The 22,240-nt window shown below is 53.5% G+C and overlaps 1 protein-coding gene across 1 annotated transcript; it reads left to right on the top strand.

Moving 5' to 3' along the window:
* Positions 1-202: 202 nt before the first annotated feature.
* On the top strand, positions 203-22,038 carry ING5 (inhibitor of growth family member 5). The gene is made up of 8 exons (XM_068544032.1): positions 203-275; positions 2,647-2,718; positions 5,261-5,427; positions 6,518-6,629; positions 6,795-6,888; positions 17,412-17,547; positions 17,640-17,701; positions 19,236-22,038. Exons 1-8 carry the CDS (start codon positions 239-241, stop codon positions 19,276-19,278), a joined length of 723 nt encoding a protein of 240 aa, XP_068400133.1. The 5' UTR covers positions 203-238; the 3' UTR covers positions 19,279-22,038.
* Positions 22,039-22,240: the final 202 nt, after the last annotated feature.

Raw genomic sequence — 22,240 nt, 5'->3', positions numbered from 1 at the left:
GCGCTCGAGCTCCCCGCTGCCCAACACCTGCTCCACCCGCCCCGCCGGGACCGCCCAGCTCCCGCGCGACACCTCGCGCGGCCCCGACCGGAAGCCGTGGGGCGGGTTCAAACGGCGCCCCGCCCCGGAAGACGACCAATCAGCGCGCGGGGCTCATTAATAGTGACCACGCCGGCCCCGCCTCCGCCTCTCGCGGGGCCACCGCCCGCGCAGACCCAGAGCGCGGCCGCGGACGAAGATGGCGACTGCCATGTACTTGGAGCACTACCTGGACAGTAAGCGCCCCTCGCGCCCCCTAGGCCCACCGCCCTGGCCGGGCCGCCCCCGCCGCGCCCGCCCCCCGCGCACTAGGCTCCGCGCGCGGACCCCGGGGCACGTGGGGGCGGCGGGACGGCCCGGAGGCGGCGGGAGCGGCTGAGGCACGCGCGGGGCGGGAGGGCCCACGAGGGAGGGGCGCGGGAGGTGCGGCGCGGGGTCCCGCCGTCACGGCCGCGCCAATTCCAGGTGCGTCACGGCGGGGCGGGGCCGGCGGGTGCTGGGCGGGGCCCGCGCGTCTCGGCTCCACCCTCCCAGGCTCAGCCCCGCCCACTTTCGCCATAGGCCTCACTCTTTCCTACCTAGGACCCGTTTTCCTTGGCTGGGCCCCGCCCCTCATTCACTAGGCCCCGCCAACTTCGTCGTCGGGCCCGCCCTCTCCGCCCCGGCCCCGCCCTCTCCGCCTAGGCCCCGCCCCTCCGAGTCCCGTCCCGCCCATTCCCGGACCCGCCCCCACCGTGGGGACCCACTAAGGTGGTCGAGTCCCAGTCCCCTGGGACTCTGGGCCGGGTTTGGGGGTGCCCAGGGCCTGAGGGTTCTGGGTTCTGTGCCTGCTTGTGCTGTGACCTGGGAGTCGCTTCCAAGCCTCAGTTCGTGCATCTGCAAGGCATGATGGCGCGGAGGGTCTCTGAGGGCACCTGTCTTTGCGCAGGGGGTTGGGGGCGCTACTTAGACGTGTGGGTAGGGTGTTCAAGGCAGTGGTCATCACAGTGGGCCAACGTCCCGAGGCGTCACACAGGTTGCACCCTCTGGAGGACTCCTGAGCAGGTGGTTATTGGCCGCATTTCACAGCGGGGGTGACGCTGCGTCAGAGGCTAAGTTGCTTGTCAAGGTCACTCGCTGGAGAGTGGCGATCCCACGTTTGAGCCCTGTGGTCCGACTCCAGTCTGACCCTGGCGGGGACGTGGCCTGGGGATGCGGGCTGGTGGGGATTTTGCCTGGTAGCTCTGGAGCCCTGTGCTGCACTGGCGATTTTCAGTCATCCGGGCCTGGGCGCCCAGACCCCCCACCCGAGGTTGCTGAGAGTAGGGAGTGAACCCCGGCTCCAGGGAAGGCAGTGGGGATCCAGCCCTCCCCAAGGGGGTCTCCCAGGCGTGGCCCAACCTGAGCACAGCGTCCTGGGCCGGAGAGCACCGTGGAGGGAGGAGCTTCCGCACCATCGTCACTGGAGAGGCCTACACCCAGGTGCCTGTTCGGGGTGCTGCGGCTCACCCTCCTCTGACCGGTGCCTGCCCAGGGGGCCCCAGGAGGAGGGTCTGAGGAACACAACTCCTGTCCCGTGCGGGACACCCACGTGCAGGCTTGCGGACGGAGGTCACTGCTCACTCCCTGAGCACCTGCTGTGTGCCAAGAAAGCAGACATGATCCCTGTTTTCCTGGAACTGGCTCTCAGATGGGAGAGACCGAATTTTTAAAAGTTCACAGAAGTTTAAAGGTCACGGAGGAGCCCAGCAGGTCTGAGAGTGCAGGGGTGGCACTGTCTTGAGAGCCCTGGTAGGACAGCAGGGGAGCCCACGGGGAGGGCGTGGTGGGCCTGGAGGCCGTGGGTGGGTCTGTGCTGCTCTCCGCATGAGCTGGGAAACACTGGGGCTTAAGCAGCAGCTTTGTACAATTAGACAGGGCTCTTAGAGCGGTCATCTGTGGAGGGGGCCCGTCCTGGCTGCGGGCAGGTGGGGAGCTTGGCCTGGACCAGGAGCCTGGCCATGCGGACAGCAGAGCAGTGTGGGGCAGGGTCCTTACCTGTGCTGTCCCGCAAGGTCTGTTTGATTTTAAATAAATTCAAGTAAAATGAGAAGTTGAGTCCCTCAGTTGTACTGGCCCCATTTCAGGTGCTCAGTAGCCCCGTGTGGCCAGTGCCTGCTGTGTCGGGAAGCTCTGTCTTGGCATAAAGTTCTACCGCACAGCCCTGGTGGGCACCAGCCAATGCCCTGAGTTCAGAGTAGAGTGGGGGGAGAGCAAGGAGGACCCCGGGGTCTGGGCTTGTTCTCTGTGGCGGGGCGTCTGCAGGGGAGGAGTGGCCTGCGGTCTGCAGTGGGAGAGTCGCACAGGCATCTTCCCCCCTCTGCCCTCTGTTCGCCTCAGATTTCTCGAGTTTCTGACAAGTTCTGAAGCGCATCAGCCTGTTACCAGTGTGAAATAGGGGAGGACTGGATTCCCCACTGTCTTCGATGTTTGGCTCGCGTCCCTGAAAAAAGATACCTTGATTCTTCTTCTCTCCAAACCCTAACAGAAACAGAAGCCAGAGTGGGCTTCTTGTTTGTAGCCTTGAAGTATGAAGCTTGGAAGGCGGGTTTTTGCCCTGCTGTTGAGAAGCGTGTGTCTGTGTTTCAGGTATCGAGAACCTTCCCTGTGAGCTTCAGAGGAACTTCCAGCTGATGCGAGAGCTGGACCAGAGGACAGAAGGTGGGTTCAGACCTTTCAGAACAGCCAGGGTGTGGGGAGCAGCTCCCCAAGGCCAGGAGCGGAGCACCAGGGTCCTGGGGGTGGCGCACTGGTCTTCCAGGCACCTGGGGCAGTGGGGCTGCTGTCCAGCCCTGGGCCGCAGGTGTTGGGTAGTGTGTCAGAGAGAGTGATGAGTCTTTTTTTTTTTTTTTTTAATTTATTTTTAGCTGCGTTGGGTCTTCGTTGCTGGGCGCGGGCTTTTCTCTAGTTGCGGCAAGCGGGGGCTACTCTTCGTTGCGGAGTGCGGGCTTCTTATTGTGGTGGCTTCTCTTGTTGTGGAGCACGGGCTCTAGGCACACGGGCTTCAGTAGTTGCAGCACACGGGCTTCAGTAGTTGTGGCTTGTGGGCTCAGTAGTTGTGGCTCACGGGCTCTAGAGCGCAGGCTCAGTAGTCGTGGCACATGGGCTTAGTTGCTCCGTGGCATGTGGGATCTTCCTGGACCAGGGCTCGAACCCCTGTCCCCTGCACTGGCAGGTGGATTCTTAACGACTGCGCCACCAGGGAAGCCCCTAGTGCTGAGTCTTTAAAGTCAAACTTAGTCCCTTGTGTCCCTACACGTCTCCATGTCACATCTTTATAATCGTCATCCCCTCCCGCAGTCAAAATATTTGTTACCTTTTCTCTCCTTTAAAAGATTTTCTATTTTCAAACTATGTGTACATAGTTTAAACAGTTAGTCCTTTTAGATCTTTTGGTATTTAACTCCCTATTTCCAAACAGTTCATTTTTGCTGCTGTTTCTTACTTTATTTCCTTTTGGTTTTAGACTTTATTTATTCAGTTATTACAAAAAGTGAAGATTTACGTCTCCAGTTGTGCCCTGCTCGGTTCATGCGCACACGGCTCCCTCCCCCCGTCTCCTGGGTGGAATGGACTGGAATTTGAATTGTGGTGGTGCTGGGCTGTCCGGCGGTGCTGTTTCTTTCCTGGGCTGCTGTGTCGGTGGTTTACCGTACGTTGTGCTCACATGCCCTGTTGGAGTAACTGTCTTTTTCTTGGAGTTCTTAATGCTTTGCTTGTTGGTTTTATTTTCCTCGTTTTCAGTGTGCCTGCTGCACCAGGTTACCTGCCAGTTCTGTGTGTGCTCTCCATGGAGACCTCTCTCCTGGAGCCTCTGTCCTGCGGTCCTGTCCGGGCCGACTGTTTCCGGGCCTGCCACGCACGCCTTGCCCTAGGTATTCTTAGGCTCTCCCTTTGTTCCTCTTCGGCATGGAGCCCTGTTTCCCAGATTGTAAACATACTACTTCTTGATATGCCCGTTTGTTTCAGAGGAGCCTTTTCTCTGGGAGCTTCCAGGAAGAAATTTACGGCAGGGTAAATTTCTTATACCATTGCATGTCTGAAAATGCAGCAGTGAATGGTTTGGCTGGGTATAGAATTCCAGATTGACAGGCATTTCCCCCAGAATGTGGCAGGCGTTGCTGCATTGTCTCCCAGCTTCTGTGTTGCTGTTGAGAAGTCTGATGTCATTTGGATTTCTCATCCTTTGAATATGTGATCTTTTTTTCCCTTTCCTATTTAGAAGCTTTTAGGCTTTTCTCTTTATCCCTGAGGTTTTACATTTCATGGTGATGTGCTTGGGTATGGGCACTTTTTCACTCATTGTGCTAGGCACATGTTTTGCAAGATTGGAAGAGCTGTGGTTTTTCACTAAGGAACAGCTTCCTGACTAGTGAATACAGAGATTTCTTTTATGGTGAGATAAAGCATTTATATTCAGAAATAAGCATAAACATTTGTAGATTGCTTAGCAAATAGCCCCCGGAGAACCTCTCCCCAGATGGAGAAATGGAGCCTCTAGTGCCTGGGGGCCTGTGTGATCCTCATGAGCAGGCCCCCCTTCCCCAAGGGGTACACCCTGAGTTTTCACCTGCAAGAATGGTTTTCTCACCTCTCTAAACCAAAGAGTTAAGAGTTGCGTCTGTCTTTGCCTTTAACATCAATGGAATCATACAGTGTGTCTTCCTTTGTGTCTTGCTTTTCTTGCTCAGTGTCACCTTTTGTGGGATTAACCGATGTTGTTATGTTTTTTTTGTTGCTGGGTAGCGTTCTGTTGTGTGAATGGACCACAGCTTATTTATCTGTTTTACTGTAGATGGGACGTTTGGGTTGCTTTCTATTATCTGCAGTTATGAATGTTTTCCCATGTGTACCCTGGCCTCTAAATCTTTAGGGTATGTACCTGAGAGTAGCCTGCCGGGTCATAGGTAAGGTGAGCACATCATTATTCAAACAATAATAAATGGACTCTTCAGACTTGAGAGTCCAAGAGGGCACGATGAACCCTTGCTGGGGCAGTGTCATACGTTGGGACTGTCATGGGCGCACTGCCCTGGTCGGGGTGTCTGCTTGTCTCCCTGATCCAAAGTGTTTGGGAAGGCTGTGCCCGCCACCGGCGGCCAGTTTGGGCCAGCCACTTCTTTGCTGGCCCTTGTCATTGTCAGGCTTTATTGGTTGCCAGTCTGGTGAGCGTGTCCTGGCTTTTCGCCCGTTACTCTCTCAGACAAGAAAGCCGAGATCGACATCCTGGCCGCAGAGTATATCTCCACGGTGAAGTCTCTGTCCGCGGATCAGCGCGTGGAGCACCTGCAGAAGATCCAGAGCGCCTACAGCAAGTGCAGGGAGTACAGCGACGACAAGGTGCAGCTGGCCATGCAGACCTATGAGATGGTGAGCGGGAGGGGGGGCGGGGGCGGGGCCTCCCCGCCCGCACGCGCCTCCCTTTCACGCAGCGAGGGGGCGTCGAGGTGGCGGCTGGGCTGCGGCAGAGCGATGCTGCCGGAGAAGGTGCACGTTGGAGGAGGCCTCGTCCTGGGACCGTTACTGCGGGCTTGTGTCCTGTGCCCGTTTTGCTTGTTCGTTTATATACACTTTTAATGCTTGTTTTTGTCAGCTTTAGGTAAAGTCCTAGAATTGGTTTTGTCCAGTTTCCTCTCAAGTCCGCTTCTCTTGGGGTTTGCAAGGTGGCACAAAGCCGTTCTGCGACGCACCTGAGGTCTTGTAGTGCGGCTCCCGTCCTTGCCTCCCCCGATAAAACAAACAGTGATTTCTTAAAGCCTGAAATCAGTCTTGTTTGAGAAAGAATCCTCTAGGAGGAGAGCTTAATGCCTGTGTGTGGGACTTTGATGCTCCAAAGTGCTAAATCCTTTGAGTAATCAGCCTGTCTTCCAAGGAGTTAGGTGTGATCAACGTCCTTAAGGCAGTCCGTTTTCTCTCTGACGTGTAATGAAGCTTAGGACTGTGGTTCATGTCCAGTCGGGGGCCGTGATGGACGGTGTTGGACGGCTGTCACCAGCCAGCTGGTGCTGTGTCTCGTGACGTCCTTGTCGCTACAGGAGCCCCTCTGTCACGGGCAGTTGTCCTGTGCGGTCCTTCCTTCCAGCTCCGTCCTGAACTCCGTCTTCAACAGTCATTTTCTGTTGACGAACCCATAGCTCTTCACATTTTACGTCAGGATCTAGTATCCAAGGTCCTCAGCCCTTTACTTCATTGCATCCTACGGCTCTGTTTCTCATTGTTGCCTGCCTTCAAGTTTTTTTCCCTGAGTAGGATTTATTCTGTTGATGGGGAACAGAATGTGGGGAAAAAAGACCCTTGCATCAAGTTGGAAATAGCAGGCCTTGTTCTAGCAGAGTGTTGTTACTTCTAGACTCAATTTAAGGGCCAGACGCTGCTTTCTGCTTGACGTCAGGAGCATTTGTGACCCTGAGGCGTTTTGCTCTGAGTTTCGAACGGAATGTGTGAGCATCCTTCTGTGTAGGTGGATAAGCACATCCGGAGGCTTGATGCGGACCTGGCTCGCTTCGAGGCGGACCTGAAGGACAAGATGGAGGGCAGCGACTTCGAAAGCTCTGGAGGACGGGGGCTAAAAAGCAAGTCTGTTAATTTGTCTTCATTTTGTTATTGTTAACTATGGAGTTTTGAAGAATTTTGTCTGATAAGTGTGTTAGGAACATTATGGTAAATATCATATTTGGATAAATCTTGTCCTGCTTCAATGAAATCTGTGAACAAAGTTGTGGTCTTTGTTGTTTCAGAAGGTCGAGGTCAGAAAGAAAAGAGGGGCTCCCGGGGTCGTGGCAGGAGGACCTCAGAAGAAGACACCCCAAAGAAGAAGAAGCATAAAGGAGGGTGAGAGGTGCTTTTTTTCTCTTTTTCCCTGAAGAACACCATTGGTATTTGCTCAGGATGGAAGCACCGGTGACTGCTTAGGCTGAGGAAGTGCTTACCTATGCGAGGTGTGCTGTAGCTCCTCCTGCTTTACCCGTGCCGGGTGTGCCGTAGCTCCTCCTGCTTTGCCCGCGCCGGGTGTGCCGTAGCTCCTCCTGCTTTGCCCGCGCCGGGTGTGCCGTAGCTCCTCCTGCTTTGCCCGCGCCGGGTGTGCCGTAGCTCCTCCTGCTTTGCCCGTGCCGGGTGTGCTGTAGCTCTTCCTCCTTTACCTGTGCCGGGTGTGCTGTATCTCCTCCTGCTTTGCCCGTGCCAGGTGTGCTGTAGCTCTTCCTGCTTTGCCCGTGTCGGGTCAGTTGGTCCTCACAGCAACCTGAGGGAGCAGTGTTGCAGTCGTGGAGACCGAGGCTTCGGAGCTGTTGGGTTTGCACCAGGCGGTCTGACTCCAGAACCCATTCTCTTAGCCACTGCGTGCCCTGCCTCTTAAGGGACACGGTGATGTTTGGTGCGGTTCAAGCTAAGCCACTTCCTAGTAGTTGAATACACATCAGTTGATCATTTTATATATAAATACATGTTTTAGATGTATTCATTTTTAAATTGTGTGACTGCATTTATTAAATATCCATGTCATTTAACTTGAACTTCAGAATATTTCATTTAAAGCACTCTCTCACTTGCTACTCCCTACCCCCCAAGATAGCTTCATAGAATATGAATGTGATTGCTTCGTCCTCCAAGATAGTGTAACATTGCTTCATAGAAGATGCTGAAATGCCAAGTGGCTTCTGTGGAGATGATTCTGATGGTTATGGGGAGAGCTCAGAAGAGTTAGTTTTTGACAAAAGAGAAGTTTTGGTTCTTAAACCTGGTGTTTAAACTTTTATCTTTAAAAAAAAACAAACAAATCCAAATAGTGTCTTTGTAAAGTAATGCACAGATGCAGAAGACCACACAACACACGTGTAGTTTAACGAATTACTGTAAGAGGCACATCCTTGTAATCATTGCCTGGTCGGTGACTAATGCTCCCTGGGGGGCCCTTCCCTGTGCCCTGTCAGAATCACCACTTCTCAGCCCCAGACACACAAGACCCAGACAGACAGGGTGTTCACTTCCATTCTTTCTTTGTAGTTTTGTCCCCGACACGTGCACTCCTGGACCCTATAGTTTAGTCTTGTTGCTTTTTTTTTTTTAAAGTTTTAGATTAACTTCATTAAGGAATAATTTACATAACAATAAAATGTTCTCATTTTAAGTGTACAGTTTGATGCTGTATTCAACTTCTTTAAAATTATAGAACTAGTCAACCTTTCTATTTCTTCTTGAGTCAGTTTTGGTAATCTACATCTTTCAAGGAATTTGTTGTTTCATATAAGTTGTCACATTTATTGACATCAGGTTATTCATAATATTACTTTATTTTTCTTCTGATGTTGTAGGTTCTGTACTGATGCTCGATCTTTCAGACCTGAAATTGATGATTTATGTCTTCTCTCATTTTGCCTTGATCTTTTCAGAAAACTAGCTTTTGGTTTCATTGATTTTAATTTTTTTCTCTACTGTTTGTTTTCTATTTCACTTATTTCTGCTAATATCTTTATTCTTTCTGTCCTTCTGCTTGGCTTGGATTTACTTTGCTTTTCTTTTTCTAGCTTTTTAAGGTGGAAGTAGCTTAGATCATTGATTTTCATACTTCCCTTCTTTTCTAATATAAATATTTAAAGCTATAAATTTTCTTCTAATTACTGTTTTAGCTGCATCACACAAATTTTGATATGTTTTTATTCCATTCAGAATATTTAGAATTTTCTTTCGTGATTTTTCTTTGACCCATAGCTTATGTAGAAGTATGCTTCTCAGCTTCCAAATAGTTTGAGATTTTCCAGCTAACTTTCTAATTTCAATTTCTAATTTAATTTTGCTGTGATCAGAGAACTTCTGTAATTGAAATCATCTGAAAGTGATTAAGTTTTGGGTTATGGTTTATGGTCTGTTTTTCTGAATGTTCCATATATACTTGAAAGCAATGTGTATCTTACTGTTGTTGGGTAGATGTCAATTATATAACTTGGTTGACAGCACTGTTCAAGTTTTATGTATCCTGACAGATACTCTGTTTACTTGTATAAATTAACTGAGAGAAGAGTGTTGAGATCACCAACTCTAGACATGGATTTGTCTATTTCTCCTCCTGCTGTGTGGGTTTCTGCTTCACGTATTTTGAAGCTCTGTTATTTGGAGGTACATACACATTTAGGTTTTTTAAAAATAATTGACTCCTTTATCATTATTTATTTTGTTGTCCTTCATAATATTCTTTGTTTTGAAGTCTGTTTTGTCTAATATTACTATAGCCATTCCAGGTGTCTTGCAGTGAGTTTTTACATGGTGTGTTTTTTCCCTTTTTCATTCTTTTACTTTCACCACATTTGTGTTTTTGTATTTAGAGTGAGTTTCTTGAAAGCAGCAAATAATTGAGTGTTGCTTTTTTATCTAGTCGGAAAATTTCTCCCTTTTCATTGCACTATTTAGACCAGATTTAATGTAATTAGTGATATGGTTGGCTTTAAATTTAGTATCTTGCTATTAGTCGTCTCCTTGTCCCATCTGTTCTTTTCCTGTCTTCTTTTGGATTAATCGTGTATTTTTTCAGTATTCCATTTTTTTTAAGTGGGTGTCAATGGCATCTCAAAGAAGTCTTGGTTTTCATTTTATTTATTTTTTATTTTTTTGTTTTTTGTTTGTTTGTTTTTTGGCTGTGCAGCATGGCTTGCGGGATCTTAGTTCCCTGATCTAACCAGGTCCCCAGCAGTGAAAGTGCTGTGTCCTAACCATTGGACCACCAGGGAATTTCCTCAGTATTCCATTTTAAGGACTATTCCAGTGTGTACACCCTGTTTCATTAACTTATCACAAAGAATTTCAAATAATACTATACTATTTCATGTTTAATGTAAGAGCCTACATGGGTATTCTTTTGTTTTCTGCCTTTTGTCGTTTCTGCTATTATCAAAAATTTTACTCCTACATATGACATAAGTCTCTGAATATATTGTTGTTATTGTTTTAGGTCTAAATCATTGCTTATCTTAAACACATTTTAAAATATGAGAAAAAGTTTTATAGTTAGTCCATATATTTACCATTTCCAATGCCCTTCACTATGTGTAGATGCAGATTTCCATCTGGTATTATTTCTCTTCTGCCTGAAGAACTTTCTTTAACATTTTTTACAGTGCAGGTTTGCTGATGGTGATTAATTTTCTGGTTTTGTTTCTCTGAAAATACCTTTATTTCACTTCCATCTTTGAAGGATATTCTTGTTGGATATAAAGTTTTAGGTTGACTTCTTTTTTTCTTTCATCACTAAAGATGTCCTGTTGTTTTCCATCTTGCGTTGATACTGATGAGAAATTAGTGGTAATTCTTATCTTTGTTCTTCTGTATATAAGTGGCTTTATTTATTTTTGCTGTTTCTAAGGTTTCCATTTAGCAACTTGATTTTTTAAAAAATTTATTTGTTTTATTTAATTATTTTTGGTTGTGTTGGGTCTTCATTGCTGCACGTGGGCTTTTTCTAGTTGTGGCGAGCAGGGGCTGCTCTTCGTTGCGGTGCGCAGCTTCTTACTGTGGTGGCTTCTCTTGTTGTGGAGCAGGGGCTCTAGGCGCACGGGCTTCAGTAGTGGCAGCACGCAGGCTCAGTAGTTGCGGCTCGCAGGCTCCAGAGTGCAGGCTCAGTAGTTGTGGCGCATGGGCTTAGTTGCTCCACGCGGCATGTAGATCTTCCCGGACCAGGGCTCGAACCCGTGTCCCCTGCATTGGCAGGCGGATTCTCAACCACTGCTCCACCAGGGAAGTCCACAGCAACTTGATTTTTAACAACTTAATTATGATGTGTCCTCGTGTGGGTTTTTTGTGTGTTTTCTGTTTGGAGCTCATTGAGCTTCTGGGAACTGTTAGTTTATAGTTTGCATCAAATTTGTAATTTTTCAGCCAGTTTTTCAGATTTTTTTTTCTGCTCTCTTTTGTCCTTTTTATGGGACTCCAATCATATATGTGTGTTAGCTTGATATTTTCCTACAGACCACTGAGGCTCTGCTTATTATTTTGTCAGAAATTTTCTTTCTACGCTTCCATTTGGATAGTTTCTATTACTTTATCTTCAAGTCTTTTCTTCCTTGTTGTCTAATTTAATCTTAATCTCCTTTAGTGAATCTTTCATTTAAGAAATTTTCTTCTCAGGAAGTTCTGTTTGTTTCTTTTTTTATATACCTGCCCTGTCTATTATTACACATATACTTTCCTTTATGTCTTCAAATATATCATTTTACAACAGCTTTTTAAAAAACTTTCTCTTCTGATTCTGTGTCATTTCCAAGTCTATTGCATTTTTTTTTTAAAGCCGCTTTATTAAGATATGATTGATATACAAAGAACAGTATATAATGCATACATTTTGATGAGTTTGGCAGGTCTGTTTCTGTTGACTGCTTTTTCTCTGGTTGTAAATCACATTTTCTTCCTCCTTCACATGTCTAGTAATTTTTTTAAAAATTAATTTATTTTTGGCTGCATTGGGTCTTTGTTGCTGCACACGGGCTTTCTCTTGTTGCGGCGAGCGGGAGCTGCTCTTCGTTGCGGCGCATGGGCTTCTCATTGTGGTGGCTTCTCGTTGCAGAGCATGGGCTCTAGGCGCACAAGCTTCAGTAGTTGTGGTGCGTGGGCTCAGTCGTTGTGGCGCATTGGCTTAGTTGCTCTGCGGCGTGTGGGATCTTCCCGGACCAGGGCTTGAAGCCGTGTCCCCTGCATTGGCAGGCAGATTCTTAACCACTGCAACACCAGGGAAGCCCCCATCTAGTAATTTTTGACTCGATGTTAAGACAGTGTCAGTGTTATGTGGTTGAATATCAGGATTTTGTTGTCTTCGTTTAATGGGTGTTGAATTTTAAAAAATCATTTAGGGGCTTCCCTGGTGGCGCAGTGGTTGAGAATCTGCCTACCAATGCAGGGGACACGGGTTCGAGCCCTGGTCTGGGACGATCCCACATGCCGCGGAGCAACTGGGCCCATGAGCCACAATTACTGAGCCTGCGCGTCTGGAGCCTGTGCTCCTCAACAAGAGAGGCCGCGATAGTGAGAGGCCCACGCACCGCGATGAAGAGTGGCCCCCGCTTTCCACAACTAGAGAAAGCCCTCGCACAGAAACGAAGACACAACACAGCCATAAATAAATAAATTAATTAATTAAAAAAAATTCATTTAAATTTTTGTCACCAGTTTAATCACCTGTGGAGCAGCTTGATCCTTTGTAGGCACATTTTTTTTTTTTTAATTTATTTTTGGCTGTGTTGGGTCTTCACCGCTGCGCACAGGCTCTCTCTAGTTGCGGTGAGCGGGGGTTACCCCTCGTTGCGGTGCACAGGCCTCTCACTGTGGTGGCTTCTCTTGCTGTGGAGCACGGGCTCTAGGCGCATGGGCTTCAGTAGTTGTGGCACGTGCACTCAGTAGTTGTGGTTCGCAGGCTCCAGAGCGCAGGCTCAGTAGTTGTGGCGCACGGGCTTAGTTGCTCTGCGGCATGTGGGATCCTCCCGGACCAGGGCTCAAACCCATGTCCCCTGCATTGGCAGGTGGACTCTCAACCACTGCGCCACCAGAGGAGCCCTGTAGGCACGTTTTTAACGTTGGTTAAAAAAAACCTTTTTCTTAATATGCCAGATAGTAAATATTTTAGGCTTGTAGGCCATATTGTCTCTGTTGTGACCACTCAACTCTGCTGTTGAATATTGAAAGCATCCACAGAAAATATGTAGATGAATGATGTGACTGTGTTTCATTAACACTTTATTTGTAGAAAAGGCAGCCAAGTGCAGGCTGTATTTTGCCAACCCCTAGGTTAGAGTAGCCTTTACTCTAGGCTTGGTTAAACCCTCCTGCTAAGGTGTGACCCTTCTGGGTTCTCCTCTGAATGTATTTGGTGTTTGACGAGGTCTTTCCATTCTGGCTGGTTGGAACTTGAATGTCGCCCAGGCTGCCTGTGAGCTCTGGGAATTGTTCAGCTCACGGGTCCCTGGTATTCTCTGCCTGGCCTTGTGGATTGTCACTCTGTGCACAGGCAGCTTAATTTTTAGCTAAAAACTCAAATGGATCTGTTTGCAGGTTTCCGGAGTGCACTCTCTGTAGCTTCCTCCTTTCCAGCACCTGCCCCCAGGTTCCAGCAGCCTCACCCTCCCTGAGCTTTGGTTTTTCCCTCCTTCTAGACATGCAGGCTTTGCTCCTCTCTAAGGACTGGCGTGTGGAAAGTGCCTCCATGCAGAAAGCTGAGAAGGTCATAGGTCTCACCTGGCTTGTTTACCTTCTCAGGAACGCTATCCTGTGCTGCCTTCTGTGTAGTGTCTGGAAACTTCTACTTCAGGTATCTTGTCCAGTTTTCTACTTGTTCATAGTAGGAGGGCAGCTCAGTACCTGTTATTTCGTCAGGGTCTTTTTTTAGGTAAAGTTTCTTTAATGTGTAAGTTTTTCTCCATCCCTTTCTTTTCTTCATAATTTTCCTTCTTGAAGGACCTGCGCTGTTTGGCTTGTAGCATTCTCCAGAGTCTGGATGTTGCTGACGAGATGTGAACCCTTGTGAGAGCTTCTTTGTTGAGCATTTAGACAGCGCATTTCCTTCTTGTTTGCTCTGCAGGGTGACCCTGGGGAATGCATCGACCTGTGTGTGTTCTTACTGAAGCCGGTTTTATAGATCTGGCAGGACATTTAATGCTGGGCCATGAGACCTGTGTCAGAGGTGATTGAAAGCATCTGCCTTATGGGGGATGTTTGTTGACTGTGTGGGAACAGTTAGGCTGTGTCTGTTGTAGATGGATGAGACCATAAACGTTACAGGTGACCCTTGAACAATGTGGGGCTGGGGGCACCAGCCCTCCGTGCAGTTGGAAGTCCGTGTATCACCTTACAGTCAGCCCTCTGAGCCTGAGGTGCCACATCCGAGGGTTCATCCAACCACGGGCCACGTAGCACTGTACCATGTACCCACTGAAGAAAACCTGTGTGTTAGTGGGTTCGCGCACTTCAAACCCGCCCTGGTCAAGGGTCAACTGTAAGTCCGCGTGCTGTAGTCTTCATTCTGGAGCACCCATTTGATTCCTTTTTTTGCGGATTTTAGTTCCTTTTTGAAAAGTCTCCATATTTGCATCTCTCTTATTTACATTTTCTTCATAATGTGTGTTTAAAGCCCTTCTCTGCTAATTTTAACATCTGGGTCGTCTCTGCATCTGCTTCTGTCTGCCCGCTTTCCTCTGGTTACCACTCCTGCTTTTTCACGTCATGTGCTTGTCTCGTCGTCTGGCCTTGGAGGCATGTGGAGAGGAAAGTTCTGCGCTCCCCCAGAATGGCTTGCCCTTCTTTGGTCCAGGCAGATGGAGCAGGCTTGGGGCGGGGTGGCGAAGGTGGCAGGGGGCCTCCCGGCTCCTGACGGAGAAGCCGGAGCGTCTGTTTTGCTGCCCCAATGGCCGTCTGTGGGCGGTGCTTGGCTTTCCTCCCTGTGGAGGCCTTCCTGCGGAGCTCTGGAGGAGGAGGCTGGCTGCTCAGAGACCAGGGATGTCACTCTGCAGCCTCTGCATGGCCCCAGGGTCAGGAAGCGGACTGTAGGGTCACGGCCGTGTGTGCAGGGTCCTGCAGTGTCGGTGTGGTCCCCGGTGGGCATCTGGGCCTCGGCCGAGCACGGGAGGTGGATGGCCTGCTCCCTCGGCTGCTGCCCCTTCCTCAGCCCTCGGGCATCTGGCCTGTGTCACTCCACAGCTGTCCAGGGTCTTTAAAGTATGACCTTAGCAGTCTGTCGGGTTTGTCTTTCACCTCGTGGTGGCAGCAGTGTTCCGCGCCTTCCTGCTCCTTCCTGCTTAGGGCCCAGAGTCATGCCGCCCTCCTCTGGGGACGAGCAGGTGTCCTCCTGTGTCCCTTCCTCTCCATGAGTCCCCTTGGAGGGACAAGACGCTGGCTCCCCGGTGCAGTGGGAGCCTCCCCGACGGGCGCGTGCCTGGCCGCGGCGCAGACCTCGGGGGTGACCCGGGTGTCTGACCCTGTCTCTGCGGGCGCGCTGGAGCCCGGCCGGGCCCGTAGCTTTCCCCTCACTGCGAGGGCTGGCATGCGTGTCGCTGGCTGCTGTTCGTAGCACTGGCCGCAGCGGCGGCAGGTGAGAAGGGCTGGTCAGGGGCGGCGACGTTGGCAGAGCCCTCGGTAAGTCAGGCTGGACCCGGCGCTTCCGCGTGAACCGTTTCCTCTCCATGGCCACCCTGGGCGGCGGTGCCGTGACACAGAGGGGGCCGGGGGTGCTGAGGCCCGCCCTGAAGTCCCGCCCTGCCATGTGACCGGGAGCGCCCTGTCCCCAGGGGCCATTGGGGCAGGACGGGGCTGGGCGGTGTCTGGAGAGGACAGGACACCCGCAGGCTGGGTGCGGGCCAGTGTCCTCCGTCTGCCGGCGCTGTGGCTTCACAGCCTGCCTTGGGGTGTTGCTGCAGTTCCAGGGTCAGTGGCAGGTCCTGTCGCCCTGCGGGGCCAGACAGGGGGGCCACCCGAATGGCGAGCGCCAGACCTCGGGTGCGTCCTTGCCGTCTGTACGGCCCGTGAGCCAGGCAGGATCTGCATGTGGATGTGGGGGCCGTTCCTTCTGAGGATGAGTAGCCGTGCCTGTTGGGGGGCGTGTCCTGAAGCGCCTGGGACGCGCGTGGGGGGCGAAGCGTGTGGGGCTCCCTGGGGTGGCTGCTGAAGGGTGCCCACCACATCCCGGGGTCCGGAGAGACGGGCAGCACTGCTGCCTGGGGCGTCACCCTGGCCTGCCCCAGGGATGGGCTCGGCCAGCAAGAAGGGCCCTCGTGGGCTCGTCCCCCGTGACCTCCTGGCCGCTCCCTCCACCCTCCCACCCCGGAGCCCCCTCCAGGTCAGACTGGAGGGGCGGCGGTGCGGGGTCCCGGGCCTGCTCGCTGGCTGGGGGTGTCCTCGTTGGGGGTTCCCCACAAGCCCTGCAGCCTCTCCTACTGCCACGCACCCGGCCAGTGCCCTTGAACCCGGGGTGATGGGCGCAGGTTGCGCGGCAGCTGGAACTGTGCAGCGCGGTCGAGCCTTAAGCAGACGCATGCAGCAGGCGAGGCGAGGTCTGTGCCGGAGGCGGGAAGCACCGCAGGAGAGGCGCGAGTCCGCTGGTGGGTGCCTGCCGTGAGGGTTTGCACTGATTCCCCGGGGGGCGCCTGGGAGGGAGGCCCCTGGCGGCAGGACAGGACCCCGTGGATGGTGACACAGCACCCCAGCCCGAAGGCCTGCTCGCGGCTGCGCCTGAAGCAGTTTGAAAGCACAGGGGCCAGGACGCGTTTCCGCGACATCCCCAGAGACGGAGAGCAGGGCCCACACAGAGGGAGGGTCCCGGGGGGCAGCTGCGCGGGCACCGAGCGTACTTGTGTCAGGGACGGTGTGCGGCCGGGGCCCTCGCTGGGCCGGGAGGCAGATCGCAAAGGCACAGCGTGTTTCTAGACTCTGGTGCACAGGGAGCACGTGAGCAGTGAATCCCTTTGGGGACCAGATTTTCTTCGTTTCACCCCGGTCAGTATATTCAGATCGCCCGGCGGCCGCCGTGTCTTAGCTTTCCCTTTGCCGTGTTCCTCGTGTGACTTGCTGTGTTTGGTTAGCAAGTACGCATTTGAATCTGCGCCTGTACTTTTCATTTTGGGGGTGGGGGAGGGAGGGTTTTCTTTCTGTACTGTTGGGAACGTACTGTCTGTCTACACCAGCCTGAGCTCGCGGCTTTTGTTTTAAATAACGAAACACATGAGAGTCGATTCCACGAGCCCTTCCCTGTGTGCAGCTGCCGAGCCGCAGGCAGTGGATCGGAGGGCGGTGTGGATGGTGCAGGGGTCTGGCTGGGCTGTGGGTGGAGCCCAGAGGGCAGCTGGGGGGTGCAGGGCGACAGGCCGCTTCCCTGGCGTGGGCAGGTGAGGGCGGCCCTGCTGACAGTGGGCAGCTGGGTAGGTGGTGGTGGGCTCCTGGGGGTTAGAGCCAGGGCCGGGCGAGGGGAGCAGGGGCTCCCGTGGCTTTGGCGGCGAGGCGGTGGCCCTTCCTGTGGGGGAGGTGCAGGGCGAGCTGGCGGGGTCAGGGCCGCTTAGACCCCTGGGCTGCCTGGATGGGCTCAGGTGGGTTCTCGGACGTTGCCAGGTGTCCACTGGTGGTGGTGACGTGTGCCTGCCCCGGCCGGGGAGAGGCCACGGGAGGCTGGGGGCGCTGACCCAGGCTGGGGGCGGAGCTTGGGGAGCAGGCCCCGTCGGGCGGGGGCTGGGCGGGGGCCGGGCATGGTTCCGGTCCCCGGGGCGACTGGTCTGGACGCTAAGTGGTGAGCGCCTGCCCCCGACACCCTCCCACGCCTTCGTGCACGGCCTTGTCTGGCGTCATCCGGGGCAGCTTGTCCCCGTACCCCCCCGCTCACCGCTGTCGTTTCCCCGCAGGTCCGAGTTCACTGATACCATCCTGTCGGTGCATCCCTCTGACGTGCTGGACATGCCCGTGGACCCGAACGAGCCCACCTACTGCCTGTGCCACCAGGTGTCCTACGGGGAGATGATCGGCTGTGACAACCCGGACGTGAGTGGGGCCTCGCTGGGGCCTGGGGTGGCGCCCTCGGGGAGGGTGGCACCCGGAGCGCGGGGCTGACTACCTCCTCCCTCGCCTTGCAGTGCCCCATCGAGTGGTTTCACTTCGCCTGTGTGGACCTGACCACGAAGCCCAAAGGAAAATGGTCAGTATGGGCGCCGGCTTTCCTGGAGAACTGGGTGAGCGGCTGGTCCTGGTCCCCGGCGCCGAGCTGCAGGGGACACCCACCCACCTCACGCGGGGTCGCGGCTTTTATTACGTTTGCATAATGTAGGGACCCGTGAGCAACATGGGTTTGAACCACTTAGATGCGGATATTTTTCAATGGTAAATACTGCCGTGCTCCGTGATCCCCCGTGGGTTGGATCTGCGGGTGTGGAGGAACCGCGGGTGTGGACGGCCTACTGTAAGTTATATGTGATTTTCAACTGTGCAAAGAGTTGGTGCTCCAACCCCTGCCTTGATCAAGGGTGACCTGCACTTCCTGTTCCCCCAAACCACGGCCATTCTGACTCTTGAGCGAGGCAGAGATGATCGCAGATGCAGACAGGGAATGGGGAGTCCTCCCGGGGAGCTCTGACGAAAGACGAAGAACGTTAGCCAGGCCTTGGCCGGGCGCAGGCCAGGCACCCTCAGCGCCGCGGGCTTTCTGTTCCACCGAGAAGACATGCCGTGGGTCGTGGCTCCATCTGTTCCGTCCTGTGTTCAGTGGGCAGCAGCAGCTTTGGTGTGCATAGAAGTCTGGTTTTGCTGACCTGCGCTGAAGTGAAGTCCCGGGAACAGGAGGCGGGGAGGGCGATTTGAGTTTGACTTGGACGTGGTGGGTTCGAGTTGTTTGTGGGACTTCTGGGTGGAAGAGTCTAGTAGGCACTGGAAAATCATTTCCTTCTGGGAGGAGAGGGTCTGCCCACCACTTGCTGGGAACAGGGCGGGACGCGCAGAGCCAGCCAGGCAGCCGGGGCGCGGCCCCAGCCTGCCGCTGTCTAACTCCCGGCTCCCCTGGGCTCCCCTGGGCTCCCCTGGGAGATGGCAGAGAGCAGGCTGCTTCCCGCCTAGGTCCGAGACCTGAGCCCGTGTCTGGGAGTCTGCACGCTGTGCGCGCTGGTGCAGCGTTGCCCTCCGCCCCGGGGCCCGGCAGGACCGGGCTCACTCGCTGGCCTGGACCAGGTGCTGGTGGCCGGGGCCGGGGCAGCTGCATCACACGGGATCAGCTGCCTCCCTTCTGTTACGGGGCTGCCAGGGCCCAGGAGGGACCAAGAGCAGCCCCCTGTGTCTCTGGCTCTGGAACCTGCTTGCCCAGGGTCACCAGCGCCCGCTCAGCCCCGCGGGGCGGGCGGGGGTCTGCTCCTGCCCGGTTAAGGGGTCCCGCTCGACTGCTTGCCTCCCGTTCAGTCCCAGTGGCGCTGTCATCGCGCAGGGAGGACCCATGAGCTTGGTCGAGAGGAATGCTCGTGTGTAAACACCATTCTGCTCGCCGACCCGTATCTTATCCACCGACTTCAGAACAGACGTGCTGGATGGAATGGCCCGCGTGGGGGGTTTTCCCCGATGGGAAGGCTGCACTCTCTGCGTTTGTGGGTCTCTGTCCTGGTGCCGTTTCAGCAGCGTCCAGCCATCCTGGAGACGGGGTCTGGCCGCCCACGTGCAAAGGGCCCCTCACTGTGCCTTTCTCATCACAGGTTCTGTCCACGGTGCGTTCAGGAAAGGAGGAAGAAGAAGTAAGGAAGAGGCGGACGCCCGGACCAGAAGAGCACGTTAACACATCCCTTCATTCACGTCGCAATATTTTATCTTCATTTTAAAACGACCTTGTTTCCAATGATATTTAATAACTCAATGGCCAGTTGTAATTCTGGATATTTCCTAAAACAAACAAGAAGCCACCTGAGCCCTGTTGCCCAGAGGAGTGACCCTAGGGGACTTACCACAGTGACTCCATTCTCATGACTTTTCGTACGGACCCGTGGCCCCAAGCATGGCGGTCACAGCGAGTGGCCCCAGGACTTCGAGGGGTGTGCGTGCCTGGTACACTGCCATCGCTTTGCAGCTGGAGGTGTGAGCCCTGGTCATCTGTCTGTGGTTTCCTGGGGCTGCTCCCCGAGAGCCCGGCGCCACTACAGGCACCTCTGACCCTCACTGAGAGCGGTGCACGTGGAGCCTGGTGACGGGCCTGGGAAGGGCCGGCTCTCCCCGGGGCGGGCAGGGGTCTCAGCCTCGCTGTGCGCTGCCTTTTCGCCTGGACTCCCGCTTCCCTCTGTGAGGGGTTTACTTTCTGGAGTAAACGGCTCTCCATTAGCGAACGATAAGAGATGGCCCCGCAGACGGGCTGGTGTTCTGCTTCCCTGGGAATTCCTGGCGTTTTTACTGTGAAGGTGAATTATCGTGGTAGCATGAAGATAGTGGTCTGTGTGAATATGAAGTGAGTCCAGGCCACTAGGGGCTGATCTGAAACCTGTTCATTTGCACAGCAGAGGAGCAGCTTAGATCAGGAGACAATTATGTGATGTGGTCTGTGAATTTCTTGTGCCACAATAGCAGTTCTGGATGAATCTAGGAAACTAGAGTGTCCGTCCTTTTTAAACAGCGTTCACCAAACCGACTCTGAACCGTCTCTTTGGTAGTAGTTGGGGGAGATTGCATACCTTTGGTGTGTGGATTCTGTGTGTGATGATGGTGCATAAAGCGTGGCTTCTGCAGGTGTCCTTGGACTTGAGAGCCTCCGGCGTGCGTTTACGGAGGGGGAAACCTGCTTCTGTCTTCAGGCCGGAAGTCCGTGAGACAGACTTGGGGCTGAGATTCCCAATTTCGAAGAACCTTGTTTTCTTTATAAGGAAGGCCATCTGGAATGATACACCCGCTTCCTCCTGAGGCCTTGTTACTGTAGATGCTCCTCCTATTTTCTAATACTCACCAAGGAGAGGAAAGAAAGCAGAAGGGAGCCTGTGAGGCTGTGTCCTAGACCGGGCCACTCCCCGCAGAGTTAGTTAATATTCAGCAGATGAAAGCGGGCTGTGGCCGAGGTCTGCGTCTCAGCTTCCCAGTGGGGCGTCGCCTGCGCCCCGTGTCCGACTCTGTCCTGTCTGGAGGGAGCTGACGGAGTGGCACTTGATCCCAGATGACCGCGGGCAGTTGGGTTCAGCACGTGTGGCCTGTCCGGTCTCGGGCTGGGGGTGGGGTAGGGGGTCGGCCGCTGCTGTAGCTTGTCCCTGGAGGATCCCGGAGCCACACGGCTTTCTAGAACCGATGCCCTTCTGCTGCCCCAGAGAAGGGGGGCTGTGTCCGGACGAGTGCTGTCAGCACCCTCAGTCTCAGCATTGGCTGGAAACCCAGGGGCGTTGGTATTTAATAACTTAGGTTTTTGTTAACACAGGTGTTTAAGGATTGTGGGGAATAAATGTGGAAAAAAACTTTTTCTTCACTCTTTTACCAGTTTTTGTGGAGAAGATAGGTAAGTACAGTAAGCTTGTGGTGATTCTTTAGAAGCTAATTTAATATTTGCACTTCATCTGTGAATACTTCACCCCGCTGTTACTGCGGGAAAGCGATGGTGTTTGTGGATGCGGGTTGCTGGCTGATTCAGTTGGGATTGTCACCTGGTTTCCTGAGGCCGCGGTCGTTTCCCAGGAAGGATGACCGACTTCTCTGTCTTAAGCTTTTGTTTAAAGTCCGATGGTACCATCCTGCTTGTCACTGTGTAACATCCCACGTGTGGACCTTTTTTTTCTTGTTGAAGTTTCTGTGCTTGTATGTTTCTAGTGTTTACTTTTTGCTGGTTACAATAATATCACCAAAATAATATGCACGTAGCCTAGGAGAAAACGGAAAACACGAGCAGAGTAGAAAGAGTCCCCAGAGCATCGTTTGGCCTTCCCGAACTCCAGTGCTGCCTGTGACAGAAGGTGGTGGCCACGTGGTCGGGAACGTCCTGGCCCGAGGGGTCGGGTGGAGCCCACGCCGCTCGCGCCGTCGTCTGAGGCCCACCGCCTTCATCGGGATGCTCGCCGGGGTCCGGGGCTGATGCCGGAGGCCGCTCTGGAGCCCCGCCCGGCCCTCGCCAAGGAGGAGGCTGCCCTGGGCCATCGCAGCATTTCTGAGCGAGCGAGAGCACCGGCGCTGTGTGGCTGTGGGGCTGGCTTGTGAGGGAAGAGGTTTCTAGTGCAGAGGAGAAGCACAGTCGTTCCCTTGTGTCCAGTGCTGTCTTATCTGTCGGCCGTTGGAGAAACATCCTCTCGTTTTCCTGCAGGAGAACACATGCTGCACCAGTAAAAGCAGGTGTTAAACTGAGCCCCCAGCCTCTGTGGCCAAGCTCGTGGGGCTCGTGGCTGGGACGCAGACACCGAGGCCTGTGTGACTGTCCCCACTGCAGGCTGGGCCCCCGAGCAGGTGGCCGTGAACCTGGTGCTGGCAGGGCCACGTGAGCCGGGTGGCTTCCCATGTGCTCAGAGCAGCAGATGCCGGACGCGGCCCCGAGCAGCAGTGACGGGGGTGGGCGTGAGGGGGTTGCAGGGGTGTGTGGGGACAGTGGCCGGCTGCGTGTCAGCCCTGCCTCCTGACCCGTCACTGGCAGCCCTTGGCGGGGACTGCGTCGAGCAGTAACGCTGTCTGAAGAGCAGCTTCCCCGTGTGGCCACAGCCAGGGCCTGCCCCGGTGCGGGGCTGGGACGCTTGTCACGGCGTGGAAGGTT

The sequence above is a fragment of the Eschrichtius robustus genome, chromosome 5, assembly GCF_028021215.1.
Source record: "Eschrichtius robustus isolate mEscRob2 chromosome 5, mEscRob2.pri, whole genome shotgun sequence".
Lineage (NCBI taxonomy): Eukaryota > Metazoa > Chordata > Mammalia > Artiodactyla > Eschrichtiidae > Eschrichtius > Eschrichtius robustus.
Note: the sequence above shows the minus strand (reverse complement) of the source record. Positions and strands in the feature narration are given on the sequence as shown.